At 31.4% G+C, this 14899-nt stretch overlaps 1 protein-coding gene across 1 annotated transcript; it reads left to right on the plus strand.

Annotated features, from left to right (window-relative positions):
* The first annotated feature begins 4049 nt into the window (after window positions 1-4049).
* Window positions 4050-8536, plus strand: LOC114401327 (cationic amino acid transporter 7, chloroplastic-like). Its single transcript, XM_028363825.1, has 5 exons — window positions 4050-4560; window positions 4713-4932; window positions 5033-5381; window positions 5756-5990; window positions 7680-8536. The coding sequence occupies exons 1-5, from the start codon at window positions 4176-4178 to the stop codon at window positions 8249-8251; spliced, it is 1761 nt and encodes a 586-aa protein (XP_028219626.1). The 5' UTR covers window positions 4050-4175; the 3' UTR covers window positions 8252-8536.
* The last annotated feature ends 6363 nt before the right edge of the window (window positions 8537-14899 follow it).

A 14899-nucleotide genomic window follows, 5' to 3' on the forward strand; every position in this document is an offset into this window, starting at 1 on the left:
CTGTCATTGCATGTACTTTAACTCAGTTCTTTTCCTTTAAATTCGCAATTTTCTTATATGATATCCTAGCTATCTGTAATATTTTATCCAAACCAATTACTCTGTCAATTAACCCTAATTACTATTTTAACCCGTGCTTTATATGAGTGACTTTTAATATATAAATTTTATTGTTATATTAATTATCATAAAAAATTGAAAAAATATTTATATCATATAATTAAAGTATATATATACATATATTAAATGACTTAAACAAAGCTTAATAACTTTACTTTTTTATATTGAAAATTTTCAATGAGTTGAATTCCTAGGTTGATCATGGTCAAACCTTAAGTTTCAAACAGCTTCTATAGGTAATTATAAATTATTTATCAATAAAATTATTAAATCAATAACAAGATTCAAACTCAAAAATATGATATACAAATTATCTTTATTAACTAAAACAACCTTTATTATCAATAAACCCACTGAAAATTTTATTTATAAAACATTATGTATATTTGAATATACTAATAATTTTCAACATAATGAATAGTGGAACTAAAATTTGAGAATAATTATTTATCTTGATATATTTCAATGTGTAAAGATTTTGAAATGCACTACAACTAAAGTCAAATATATAATTTATTTACAATTATTATTGCTCTTTATCTTCAAATACCTTAAATTTAAACGAAAGATACGTAAAAAAGGAACTAACATTTAATAGTGAAAGTAAGAAGTTAAGAAAATAATTATTAAAAAAGTTAATTGAAATAATTTATAATTTTAAATTAATAAAAAACATTTTCTTATTTTTTACTTCATTTATTCACTTAAAAATTAATTTCATAAAAAAATATTCAACATAACACATATAATTAAAACTTTTTTTTTTTTACTTTTTACTTCTATGATAATAAAGTTTAACAGAATGTTTCGTGTTAAAATTTCGCAAGACTTGTTTACGACACTAGATACAAAGCTCTGTTCAGATAAGAGAAAATTATTAATATTTATAAAAAAAAAGGAATTAAAATGAAACAAACTTTTTTCTATAAACTAATTTAGAAAACTCTGTTATTTAACCTGACTAAAAGTTAATTCTAATTTATATATAAGTTAATTTTAACTTATGAGAAAAGTTATTTTGTTTTTTTTTTCTTTCTCATAAAAGCTTATATTTTTTTTATCTAAACAGGAACTAATTTTTTCTTTTTTTACTAAAAGTAAAGTATCTTCTAGGTAAAAAATCATGAGACTAACTTCAAAGCGCATATATCATTGAAGTTGATTTTATTCTTTGTTCTTAATAAAGTTTTTTTTAATCAAATACGGAGAAAGGGGAAACTAACTAATCAAGAGCTTAATAGAAAAACATCACTTCAAAATTTGGTTTTGCAAATTAAGAAGTGCCCTACAGAAAATAGATTCAAATAGTGAATCTTGAAGTTAGTAAATAGAACGAAAAAAAAAAGTTAGTAAATAGAATATTTGATATTAAGACATGATATTTTCTGTCAAAAAGACAAAAATACATGATCTTTAAACACATTTCACTGGAATATTTGATACACATTAGGACACGATCTTTAAAAACACGTGGAATATTTTGATACACATTAGGAAATGTTTTTAATAAATATTCTGATACAAATTAAGACATCTTTTTTCTTTTTGACTAAATTAAAACATGTTTTTATATTTAGTAAATATGAAATTTTTAGTAAAATAATAAATAAGTATTGAACCATATTTATAATTTATAATTATTTTAAATGAATTTTTGTAAATAAATAAATAAACTTTTGTGGTTTTTTTGGTCTCTTTTAATATTATGATTTTTTTATTTAACTGTCTAAATATTGTTTGACATTTATTTCTAATAAATATTATGAATTATTTTTTTGGGGGAGAATGAATTACTCATTTAATCCTTAAAACGAGAGATTAAATAAAAAATCAGAATATTCAAAAATATCAAATGAAAATAAATAAATAGTCATATAATAACAAACTTCATTTTATGTAGGTCTTATTTTGATTCTCTTTTAAAAAAATAAGGAATAAAAAATGTAAAAGTCGAAGGGTGACATTTCAATTAATTTGATCAATAAGTATCTTTAACACTCTTTTCTAAACAAATTACTTATTATATAATTTTATTTATCATTGGAAGAGATCTAAGTGTCAGGATTAACTTTCTTTAACAAACAAGAATACAATTAGTAAACAAATGAATTTTCAATACTTAAATATTTCATTTTTTTTTACAGAATACCTAAATAAATCCACAACTCCAGGCTAAAGTATTTTTAATGTAATTTTTTAAGCTGTTATCTACTGATAAATTCTGATGTATAATAAAATAATTAGTTTTCATAATAATTATATTACAAATTATATTTGTTATGACTTTTAATTAGTTTTACAGTGGCTGGAGCGCATTAAATGTCATCCATGAAAAATTGCTCGTGACATTCCAACTAATGATCTCCGCCATTTTTGTCACATGACAGATGATATGCATTGCCCATTATGAGAGATTGAAAGGGAAACTCTCCTCCATTAGTTTCACGATTGTATAAAGGATAAGGGTATCTGGCAGAAATTTGGGATCGTTATAAACCCAATATTTTTTTCAGGAATCAACATTTTTCCTGATTGGTTTTTCGCGAATCTGAGTAGTACGTAGCATCATGAGTTTGGGGCTTGGCACCAGATTTTTGGTGTGGTGTTGGATAGACTCAGGACTAATCTTTGACGGAGGATGAGATATTGTTTAATATTAAAGGTATGATGATGGAGTTGCAGCGTGCAAATAATTAAGGGGTTTATAGTTGTGTTGAATGATCCCCGAAATGATTATAATGTAAAGTCCATTAATCCCAGGTGGATTCGCCCCTGCTGGGGTTTTTAAAATTAAATGTGACGGTGCAATCAGTGGTAGTAATGGTAATTAAGGCCTCGTATGGAGGTGTTGTTCGTGATTGCAAAGGCCAGTTCTTATTAATTAGGTTTTGCATGTGCTCTGGATTTTTGTGAGGTGAATAGGACATAGATGATGGGAATTGTGCATGGGTTGAAGTTGGTGTATTTGCACTGTTTTAGGAAGCTAATCATAGTCTGATCCCCAAAATGTGTTATCAATCTGCTGGAACCAAGGGTGCTAAAGAGATCATCCTCTTTTCTCTATTGTGGAATAAGTTTACCACATGAGTGGTAAAACTTTGGGGTGTCATTTCTCTTTTATTTCTCGTAATTTAAATAAGATAGCCCATGGCTTTGCTAATTAATTATGAGTTATGTAAAATGTTTACTCAAGCTCCTGTTTTTATTTTTTATTTATGATATTCCTATTTAATTTGGGTTTGCTTTGCCCGCAGCCATTAAAAAAAAAAAATAGCTTGACAGTGTAAAAGTTTTACAGTGGCATTGCCAAAATTATAGACTCTTAACGTATGTTATATGAACTGTCAACGTATGCTACAGTAAAAAACCAATTTTATTAAATGTTATTAATGTGCTTTATAAACTTTAAATTAAAACGGATACCATATAACAGTAAAATTGAACTTTACTCACAAGCTTTTCATGCTCCAGTAGAAAATAAATAGTTTTATTTTTCTTGCATGTTTGATTGGGCACATTGAATTTTATATTGGCGTTAAGGGGGTGATTGCTAGTTGAGACGTTTTTTATTTGCTGGCAATCATGAGTTTCTCATGTTCTGATATATATTTTAAAAAATTAATATTCTTGGAAAATAATATTTCACAATAATATTTCTAATTAATTTTTCACAAAAAAGTTAATATATAAAAAGGTAATTTTTTTTATTTTACTACAATAGAAATATATTATGCTATTTTTATTAAGTTATATAATATGATAAATAATTAAAATAATAAAAATATATATATATAAATCTTTGATTGGTAGAAAATTACCTAGAAATTTTTAGGTCAAAAAATCACAATTCTTCGAATATAAAAGAAAATAATTTTGAATTTAGATATAGTAATAATATTAATCCAGCACCAGCAACAGCACCATGATTCATTGATTCCTCATTTCCTACTACTAGACTGAGCAAAACTCAAGCATGTGGCAGTTGCAGACATTATAAAGCCAACCTTTGGCTCCTCTCCCATTTCGCACTCACAAACTAAACCCATCTTTCCGCAATGGACTCCTCCTCCTCCTCCTCATCGTTTTCGAGCCTCCGCGCGTACCTCAGCGCACTCTCCCACACCCCCACGCGCCTCGCCCTACGCGCCCTCTCCGTCTCCACATCCTACGATGAGATGAGCCAGGTCCGCGCCCGCTCCGGCACCAGCATGCGCAAGACCCTCCGATGGTTCGACCTCGTCTCCCTCGGCATCGGCGGAATGGTCGGCGCCGGCGTCTTCGTCACCACCGGCCACGCCACCCTCTACGCCGGCCCCGCCGTCCTCCTCTCCTACGCCATTGCCGGCTTCTGCGCCCTCCTCTCCGCCTTCTGCTACACCGAGTTCGCCGTCGACATGCCCGTCGCCGGCGGCGCCTTCAGCTACCTCCGCGTCACCTTTGGTCCGTTCCCTTCCCGAGACACACAAAACACGTGTTCTCAAATCAATCTCTACACGACACATATACGTTATTACTATTCTATTTTATTATTTATTGTTCCTTTTCCCTTAACATTTTGTTTCTCACCTAATGCAACGGCGTCGTTTTCGCAGGTGAATTTGCAGCCTTTCTGACCGGCGCAAACCTTGTGGCGGACTACGTGCTTTCCAATGCCGCCGTTGCCAGAGGCTTGACGGCGTACCTAGGCACCACAATCGGAATCTCCTCAGCCAAATGGCGCCTCACGGTGCCGTCTCTTCCCAAAGGCTTCAACGAAATAGACTTCGTCGCTGTCGCCGTCGTTTTGCTCATCACTCTCGTCATCTGCTACAGGTTCTTTCCACAGTTCTTACAATGAAGCTTCATTCTCAATCTTGAGACTCTTGTGTTATCAATTACAGTATAAACCTTGGATTCTGTTTTCGTTTTTCAGCACGAGGGAGAGTTCTGTGGTGAACATGATTCTGACGGCGCTGCACATATTGTTCATAGCGTTTGTGATAATGATGGGGTTCTGGAGAGGGAATTGGAAGAACTTCACCGAACCCGCCAACCCACATAATCCCTCCGGTTTCTTCCCGCACGGTGCAGCGGGCGTCTTTAAAGGTGCTGCCTTGGTTTACTTGAGTTACATTGGTTATGATGCGGTTTCAACCATGGCAGAAGAAGTGCGGGACCCAGTCAAGGATATTCCGGTCGGCGTGTCGGGTTCTGTCGTTGTCGTCACGGTTCTCTATTGTCTTATGGCAGCATCCATGACCAAACTTCTCCCTTACGATGTGGTTCGCTTTATTCACCATTTAATATTTTTAAGTTTTTTAGTTCCGGATATATTAATGCTATTAACTTACAAGAATTTTATTGCGAAAAATAAATGAGTAGAAGGATTTTTTTTTTCCTAAAAAATCTAATGTCTAATCAGTCTACTTTTATGGCAGACAAAAATTGTAGTAAACATTAAAGTGTCTGCTGGTTTAGATATTCATAAAATTATCATTAAGCTAATTACCGAAAAGGCACGTAGGGTAATTAAGTTGAATTATGATGTGTTTCTTGCTGTTTAAATTTGGAGGTGTTACAAGTTACTAGTTACATGAGTTGTACGGATCGATGATAATAGAAGTATGATTTTGATCTGATTTGTGTACGCATGCAGATCAATGCGGAAGCACCGTTTTCGGCGGCGTTCAGTGGAAGATCGGACGGTTGGGGATGGGTGTCTCGAGTGATAGGAGTGGGGGCCAGTTTCGGGATATTGACGTCACTGTTGGTGGCGATGCTGGGTCAGGCTCGTTATATGTGCGTCATCGGCCGCTCCAATGTGGTCCCCTCTTGGTTCGCTAGGGTCCACCCCAAAACCTCTACCCCTGTCAACGCCTCCGCCTTTCTTGGTTGGTACCTACTACTTACCTGAATTCAACACTAATTACTATTCAACATTTTCATACTTACTATGTATATATCTTGGATATGTTCTTTTGAATATCTATCTGCTGCTGTGTTGTTTCTTGCTTGGCCTGGCACTTGCCAATGTGTTGTGTGGCCCTTGTGAGTTATGTTATGTTATAGGTGTTGATTGTGTGATTAGATAATCGTGATAATTGTTTTGTTCTGAGGTTCTGTGATGGATCATTAATGTAATGTGAATGGGGATATTGATTCTTGACGCATTGTCTTTTGGCTGAGGTTCTGTGATTAGATAATTGTTTTGTTCTCATTAATGTAATGTGAAAGGGGATATTGCTTCTTGACGCATTGTCTCGTTGACAATGGAGGATGAGATTGAATTGAGCCTTATCTATATCTATGTCATTTAAGTTGGTGGATGTTTTTATGATCCATAAATGCGTATCGCTGTGAGTTTGTTTGTTTGGATTTTGTTAATATATATGAAGAGGAGAGTTGGAGAATTGGTGTTCGACCTGATTTCAAACAAATATCCAAACACACAAATTTTAGGATCTCTCTTATCCTACTTGATGAGTCTCTTTCCGTGTGATTCTTGCAATCTGATTCTTTATATAAACTCGCTGCTGTGTGCCTAAGTGTGTAAATTGGCATTGTGTGCGAATAACACAGTAACACTCCTAAAACAAAAAAAGTAAGAGAAGGTGTCAGATACATAGCTTCACATAGATAATTGTGTAAAAAAACCCGTTGTTTTTGCTTTTGTAGCATTATTTGTATGAAAAATTATACTTGAACATTCAATACGCCAATTGAAAGCCAGCGAGAGAGAAAGATAAAAGTGAAAAAAATATAGGTATTATAGATATTATTATTTGATATGAAGAGAGATAGGGAGAAAGAAAAGGTGTTTGTTATGTGTTTAAAAAATATGAGTGTCCATATATTATCATTCTATTTTTATTTGAAAGTGAAAGTGGGTAATTCAGCACTCCAAAATAGTACTTCTTAGAAAAGATTTTCCCATATGGGTGTCACATGTTGTCAAGCTTTGTGAGCCTATAACGTGGTTTCCCATATTTTGTATAGTACGTAATATATGGTCCCCCCCGTATGGTATGTGTGCCTATCCCGTCCTTTACAAGGACTAGCTTCAAATCACGCGTTCAATGAACAGTATCTTCACTAGATATGGATGGAAGGACTATGATGACAACTGTGTTTTGCGGTTAGCTGTGTGGTTTAAAATGGAAAGATGTGAATCAATCACTCATGTAAAATAATAGGCTTCTATATGTGACGCCCGTTTTTCCTTTCCTTTACAACCCATTAGAAGAATAATAAAGCATTTCACATGGAAGATATTAGTGGTTTTTATTGATTCGACCCCCACTATTGGACGAGTAATATATTCTTCTTGATTGGAATCATTGACTGATCATGACCTTAGCTCTATGTAGCTAGTTAAAGTTACCCCCAATGATGGATTATTTGATTTCCATGATTTTATGCTCTGTGGTGCGTTTTGACTTCTCACACTCCTCTTGTCTAAAATTCCTTTTCTTCTCTCCCTCTTAAGGCTAGGCTATTTGAATGGTAGCATGAAAATTGGAAAATATGATTTGTGCATAGTATTTCTGGTGTCACTCACTCATATCCTCGTACTTTTTCAGGTATCTTCACAGCTGCAATAGCTCTTTTCACTGATCTTGATGTCCTCTTAAATCTGGTGTGTATTGGCACCCTCTTTGTCTTTTACATGGTGGCAAATGCCGTGATCTATAGACGTTATGTGGCTACAGGGACAACGAATCCATGGCCTACATTGTCCTTCCTCTGCTCATTTTCCATAACCGCAATCATGTTCACCCTTATTTGGAAATTTGTACCCACAGGAGGGGCGAAGGCAGGGATGCTCAGTGTCAGTGGTGTTATTGCGATTGCAATATTACAACTTTTCCATTGCATGGTCCCTCAAGTTCGAAAGCCAGAATTCTGGGGTGTCCCATTCATGCCGTGGATACCCTCTATATCAATCTTTCTGAATGTGTTTCTGTTGGGATCACTGGATGGGCCATCCTATGTTCGATTTGGATTCTTTTCGGCTGTTGCGGTGCTTTTCTATGTCTTCTACAGTGTTCATGCCAGCTTTGATGCTGAAGGAGATGATTCTTTGACTGCAAATAAGAATGGGGAAATCCACGTGGAATCAAAAGAAATTGAAGACCAAAGTTTCGAAGTGTAGATAGTCCTTTATTTGTGTTCTTTTTCTATAAAAAAAAATTAAGTTAGGATCACCTCAACCTTTTTGGATGGTTGAGGATCACTTGGAACAAGGGAACAAGGATGTGGGGGAGGGAGAATTATGTGGATTACATATTAAATTAGAATAGGTTGCAACTTTAGTAGAAGTGGCGAATTGTATAGTTAGACAGGCTTAGGTTGTGATCTCTTTTGTAAATTCTCTGGCTTATATCCCCAAATCAAAAATGAAATTATAAAAAAAAACTCAGTTTATCTACCCTATCAACTCTGGGACTTCTAACGCCTAAACACAACTTTGTGATACTGAATTATTTTTTACTTTCATCACTTGATATATTTATCTGTTTCTCTCTCTTTTTTTAAATCTATTTCATCCCTCCATTAATATATTAAAAAAATGAAGTGTGTACCTTTAGCATTAATTTTTTTTTACCTTTTTACTAAAATAAGTGATTTCATAAAATTATATATCAAATTACATAATTTTAAAAATGATTTATTAAAGATGAGTGATCTGACATTTGACATTGATTATAATTATTACTGAGATATAAAAAAGTAATTTTTACATCAATCAGTGAAAATACCATCTTTGATCAATAGTCGTCAAAACTACTCAAGAAATTTCATTTTTTTTAATGCTAAATGGACTTTCTCGATCTTTATGAGTATAATTAAGGATATAAATATTTTGTAAGAAAAAAAAATGATAGTAGTCTTTACATGCAAAAATATTAGAGAAATGCTAACAAATACATTTAGTTGAGATGCTATATGGACTTTCTTGATCTTTGTCGGAATAATTAATGTTATTATCCAAAAAATTAATAGATACACCCTTCGATTTCAAATATAACTTATTTAATGTTATTATTTTTAAAATATTTTTTATTTAATTGGAATTTTAATTTTAATGATTTTTTTATTTTTAATATCAAGTTTAATAAAACAGGAAACAATATTAATTTTAATTATAATTGATGTAATTAAATGTTATTAATTAACTTTTTTTATTAGTGTAATTATATTTTTTACTTATATTTGAGAACGAATTAAGTATATAGTTTTAGATGTATAAAAAGAGAAAAGTGAAAATATGATGGACAATATAGGATAATAAAAGAGACAAAATAAGATAGAAAAAGTATATAAAAATATAGTTAAATATTTTTTTAGTTTTTTGTTTCTAAAATATATTTATTTCTATAAAATATGAAATTGTTAGTTCCGGTAAAATAAGTGATTTTTTTTATTTCTATAAAAAAATATTTAATTTCCATTCCTCTAAAATTTAAAAACATTATTTTAAATCCTTATCATTCATTTTAGTTTAGATAAATAACATTATTTTTAGGTTCAAAAATATTGAGTCATGTATTGGCATTGTACAGCATATATGCATTCTTGCATATTACCTCATATGATCAAGTGATTTTCTATTAGACATACAAGTAGTAAATCGACATCATATGATGATAGGAATAAAAAAATATTAATTTATATTTTAAAAATATTTAAAAAAACTTTTACGATTTCAAAAACAAAAATTTTCTGATTTTACGAAGATGAAAAATATATTTAACACATAAAAACATTAGAGAGGGTATATTTGTAAAAAAAAAATTACAGAGGCTATATTCTTTTTTCCAATGTGTGATTACTATTGAGGTTGTAAACTATGTCAATGGAATTTTCATTGGCAAGCTATGCAATGGCAAGGAGTCTGTTTCAGAGGGAAAAGGGCAAGCTATGCAATGACAGAAAGTAGACATGATGTGGCTCTGAAAAGAAGAAAACGAAGGGGTATATAATGCTGCTATGTAATAATTGGTGTTGATTCTTTCATCATTAACATAAATTTTGGAAATTAATTAAAAAAAAATATGCAGAATCCGAGGATTAACTTGCTATGGTTGTAATTTGATAATGAAGAATCTGATTAAGTGAAGTACGTACACCTTGTGCTGTCACATCTTTTAGGTCATAGCAAGCATTAGTAAATCCAACTTTCTTGTTAGATGCACGGTGAATTTTGCATCTTTACTCTTTAGGCGCCCTTGCTTTAAGTGTTTTGTTTTCAATTGTTTAAATTACAAATTTTCTTTTTTTAAAAAAAATTCATATGAAAACAATGGCAAGTAATAAAAAATATTTTTACATAAAATTTTAACAGTAAAAAGTAATAATATTTCTTAATTAAATGTGAATATAAATTAAAAAAATATTTCTCTAAAATTCATTACTTTTAATTTTCTTAATTTCGATTCATGTATTTAAGAATTTTACTTTTGTGTTATTATAAAGAAATACTGTATAAAGAAGGCTTGTATTTAGTCTATAATTCATTTAAATTGAAAATATGAAATTCTTGAAAATTTAATACCATGCATGATTAGTTTAGGGTGTTCATTGGCCGGTTACTTTGGGTTTAATTTAAATTTAAATGTGAACTTATTATATTTAATTAGATTGGTTTGATTTGAATTTAAATTTTTTTATTACTTTAAATATGATGAAGATTGCGTTGGTTTGGTTCGAGTCATAAAAATATAAAAAATAAATGAATTATTAAAAAAATTCATTTTTTTATTTTTTAGTCATATTTATTATATATATATATATATAATAATCCTTATTTTTACATAACTAATTATATATTTTATTTAAGATACTTATTATAGAAATAACTTTTATTCCCATCAAAATATAGGATATTTACCTTTCACCATGGAAATAAGGAGTAAAGCAAAATGTGAATATTTTATATCTCTAAAAAAAATACATATAGGAAAGATTTTTTAAAATCTTTTATCAGATATATAGATGTGAAATTTTCAAGTTCACTTTCCCATAAATGATTTTTATTCCTTCAATCAAACACTACCTATATACCTAAAGACAACTAACATATCACTTGGATTCATTAAGTCATTCTCACTATAAATATGGATTCGATTATTCTTAAGACAACTAACATATCACTTGGACGACAACTCTTTTCAAAGACTTGACGCTCATGGGATAATTAAATAACTGTGATTAAGTAAAATTACTTATGACTTAGGCATGTGTAGTGATTCTCTAATTTTTTAGGTAGGATTCTACTAGAAGTCCATATATGTTATTGGTGTTTTGCTTGTCAGTATTAAAGATCTCTCCCTGTTTAATATCTTTTATATTTAAAAAAAAACTCAATTATCGTGAGAAAGTTTTGTTTAAAATTATAAAGGTGATTTTTTTATCACCTATCTATAAACTAACATTTCAAAGAATTTGTTATGTTAAAATGTATTTTATTTCCTTTTGTTCAATATTTTTTTTTAAAAAAACTTTTACTTCCACATGATTTTTCTAAGAATAATAAAACATTTTTCCTGCCAAACATCACCTAAATTCCTCCAAAATGAAAAAAAAAAGTCACGTGAAGGACTGACTGGAAATAGGAAATGCCACCGTGTAAGCACTAAAGCCGAAAAGTACTTTGAGGTAAAGAACTTTAAAAATCGATTTCTTTACGGTTTTTTATTTATAAAAAACGTATTTTAAAAATTGGTTTTTCCGGAATTGATTTCTAAAGTATGTTTATATTTTTTTATACCTAGTTTAGAAATTAGATTCCTAGGAATCAATTTTTAAACTAGATTTTTTAAATAAAAAAACTCAATTTTTTTTATATCTAGACCATTAATTTTATCGATAAGATTTTGATCGTTAAATGTGTGTTGCTTCAATCAATGATATCTAGGTCGTTCATTTTTTTGGTGCGATCTTGGTCGTTTAATGTGCATTCCTCATATTGGTGATATTTAAGTCGTTTATTTTGTCGGTGAGATCTTGATCATTCTTCTTGAAGTGTATGTAACAAGCCATTAAACATTATAAATATAGTCTACATTAAGGTAATATGATCCATCACCTCAAACTTCACATAATGACTATGCTTTCTATGTTCGAGAAACTCTCAAACTTCACATGCCTTCAGTTATATATTACTGCCGCAGACACACCTACACAAACAAGTGCACTTTCACCACCAATTTTTGCAAGCTCTTTAAATTAAAGGATTTTGATGAATATCTCGATGAGACAATGAACCTTGAATCTAGTTTTGAAGAAAAATTCCACCAATTTATTTGATTGTTATTTTATTGTTTAATGATTTGTAGTTGTCATATATGTTTTTCATTGTTGTATTATTGAGTTTCCATCATGTGTGTTTTAATGCCAAAAGTTTGAAGTATGGATTGTGTATTTGAAGTTTTAGTAGTTTTTTTTTCTTGTTTTTGACCACTTCATTAATGCGTTTGAGGGTCGAATCAAGACTCAAAGTTGTCTTAGTGACTTCATTGACATGAAAAATACGAAAATAAAATATTATTTTAACCAAAATAATTGATACACATAACAGTCTAAGTGTCAAAAGTTGGCCTCATGGATTAAAATCTTGAAGTTTTAGTATTTTTTTTTCTTGTTTTAGACCACTTAGTTAATGCATTTTGGGGCTAAATTGAGACCCAAAAGTTATCTTAATAACTTCAGTGACATGAAAACTTCAGAAAAAAAAATATTATTTTAACCAAAATAACTTATACACATAACAATCTAAGTGTCAAAAGTTATCCTCATAGATTAAAATCTTGAGGTTTTAGTAATTTTTTCTTATTTTTGACCACTAACTCTACCCCTGTCACTTATTATGAACCTTGATCCATATGTCTGTCACACAAACCTTAACCCTTGTATATTAATTGAACCATGGACATTCATCGTAACCCTAACCCTAGCTCAAAGACATCTTTTGCTTTTTGCCAAGGAATCCAATGCTTCAAACCCCTAACCCTTGGTCATAAACCCTTAACCTTGACCCCTATATATAGAAGTCATATTCACCTTTGTTTAACACATTCGCACAACACTTTTTTCTCTATTGTTTTCTTCCAACTTTACAAACACAAACCCTCTATCATATTTCTTTCTCTATTACACAACATGTCTTCCTCAACTGTCAATTGATTAGTACACTACAATGCTCAGATAATCAAAACAGATAAAGGGAATACGTTTCAATGTCCTAACCCGATGTTATTTCAAACAAAGCAAGACCTCACACTTGAAGTCTTGAAAAGAAAAATCCACCAAAGGCTCGGACTTCAACCATTGGACCAAGTATGCAATATTTCATTCTGACACCAACAAGTAGTGGGCGCAAAATGTTCTAGTTTACAATAGTGCAACTTGTTGACAACGAAAATGTCAAAGATATGATTTATGTTGTTTGCCAACATTAGACTCCTTCATCCATTGAATTGTATGCAAACATCCAATTACATAGACTTTTCACCCCAAACCCTCATCCAATATCTCATGAACCTTAATATTATCCTCAGTCCCATTGTTCACATACATCTGATGTAACCCAAGATACTTTTGCTTTAACCCAACCATAAAAAAATTTATTTGAACCAAACACATTTTCTTTTACTCAACTTATTTCTGCACCATTTTTCACCAATTTGTTAGACTCACAAACATTTGATGCTACTGAGGATCAACCTCACCCTCACTTGAGTACCCCTACAATAGAGCCTACCTCATCAACAAAACCAAATAAACCTAAGTTTACAATAGAGTCTGACTTACCTAACGAAGAACTCGGTCCCTTTAGTGAGGAAGAAAACAAAGTTCTACGCAATCAACCCAAAGGAAGATGATGAGGAAGAAGCTAAGTTTGTTTCACCAATAAAAAAATGTACCACTATAGTACATACGACCAAACATGCATAATTTTGAATAATCTAATTTTGAAGATTCTGAATACGATCATAACTTGGATCGCAAAGAAGTCCAACATCTGGTAGAGACTCTCTTTGAATGGATATGTTTTCTAACAAAACAAGAAGTACAACATATTTTACAGTGGTATCATGTGGCAAAGGATTCTACAAGACACAACTATTGAACCCAACAACACTAATTGTCATTTGTGATGACAATAGTTGTGCTTGGAGGTGTAGGACAACATACATCCTTGAAAGCAAGCAGTGGGAAATAAGAAAGCTTCTTGAACCCTATACATGTTCAAGTCCATCAATCTCATAAGATCATGCAAAGTTGTCATATTTTCTCATTAGTAAAAGCATTCACACGTTGATTAAAAATTATCCATCAACTTCAGTGCTAGCCTTGATATCACACAACAACAAAAAATGAAGGATACACTATCATGTACCAAAAACATGGTTGACAAAGCAAAATTCCATTGAAAATATCTATGGCAACTAGGAAAGATCATTCCACGATTTACCGAGATGGTTGCAAGCTATGCAAAAAAAATTTCCTGATATGGTCGTGGAGAAGAAAACACTACCAATGACACCACAAGGAAGTTAAACAGTAAATGATTTTGTGAAATTCCATCGTCTTTTTTGGAGTTTCAGATATTGTATTAATGGATTTCAATATTGCAAGTCTGTGATTCAGGTCGATGAAATATGGTTGTACGGTAAGTACAAGGGGACTCTCCTTATGATAGTTGCACAAGATGACAAGCGTAAAATCCTTCCAATAACCTTTGTCGTTATCTTGTCATTATCGAGTGTGAAATAATGGAAGCAAGACTCTTCTTCAT

The sequence above is a fragment of the Glycine soja genome, chromosome 20 (genome assembly GCF_004193775.1).
Source record: "Glycine soja cultivar W05 chromosome 20, ASM419377v2, whole genome shotgun sequence".
In the NCBI taxonomy this organism is placed as follows: domain Eukaryota; kingdom Viridiplantae; phylum Streptophyta; class Magnoliopsida; order Fabales; family Fabaceae; genus Glycine; species Glycine soja.

Coding starts and splice junctions, on each gene's coding strand:
- LOC114401327 (XM_028363825.1), top strand. CDS start 4,176: ATGGACTCCTCCTCCTCCTCCTCATCGTTTTCGAGCCTCCGCGCGTAC. Junction 5,382..5,755: donor AACTTCTCCCTTACGATGTG/GTTCGCTTTATT, acceptor GTACGCATGCAG/ATCAATGCGGAAGCACCGTT. Junction 5,991..7,679: donor CAACGCCTCCGCCTTTCTTG/GTTGGTACCTAC, acceptor GTACTTTTTCAG/GTATCTTCACAGCTGCAATA.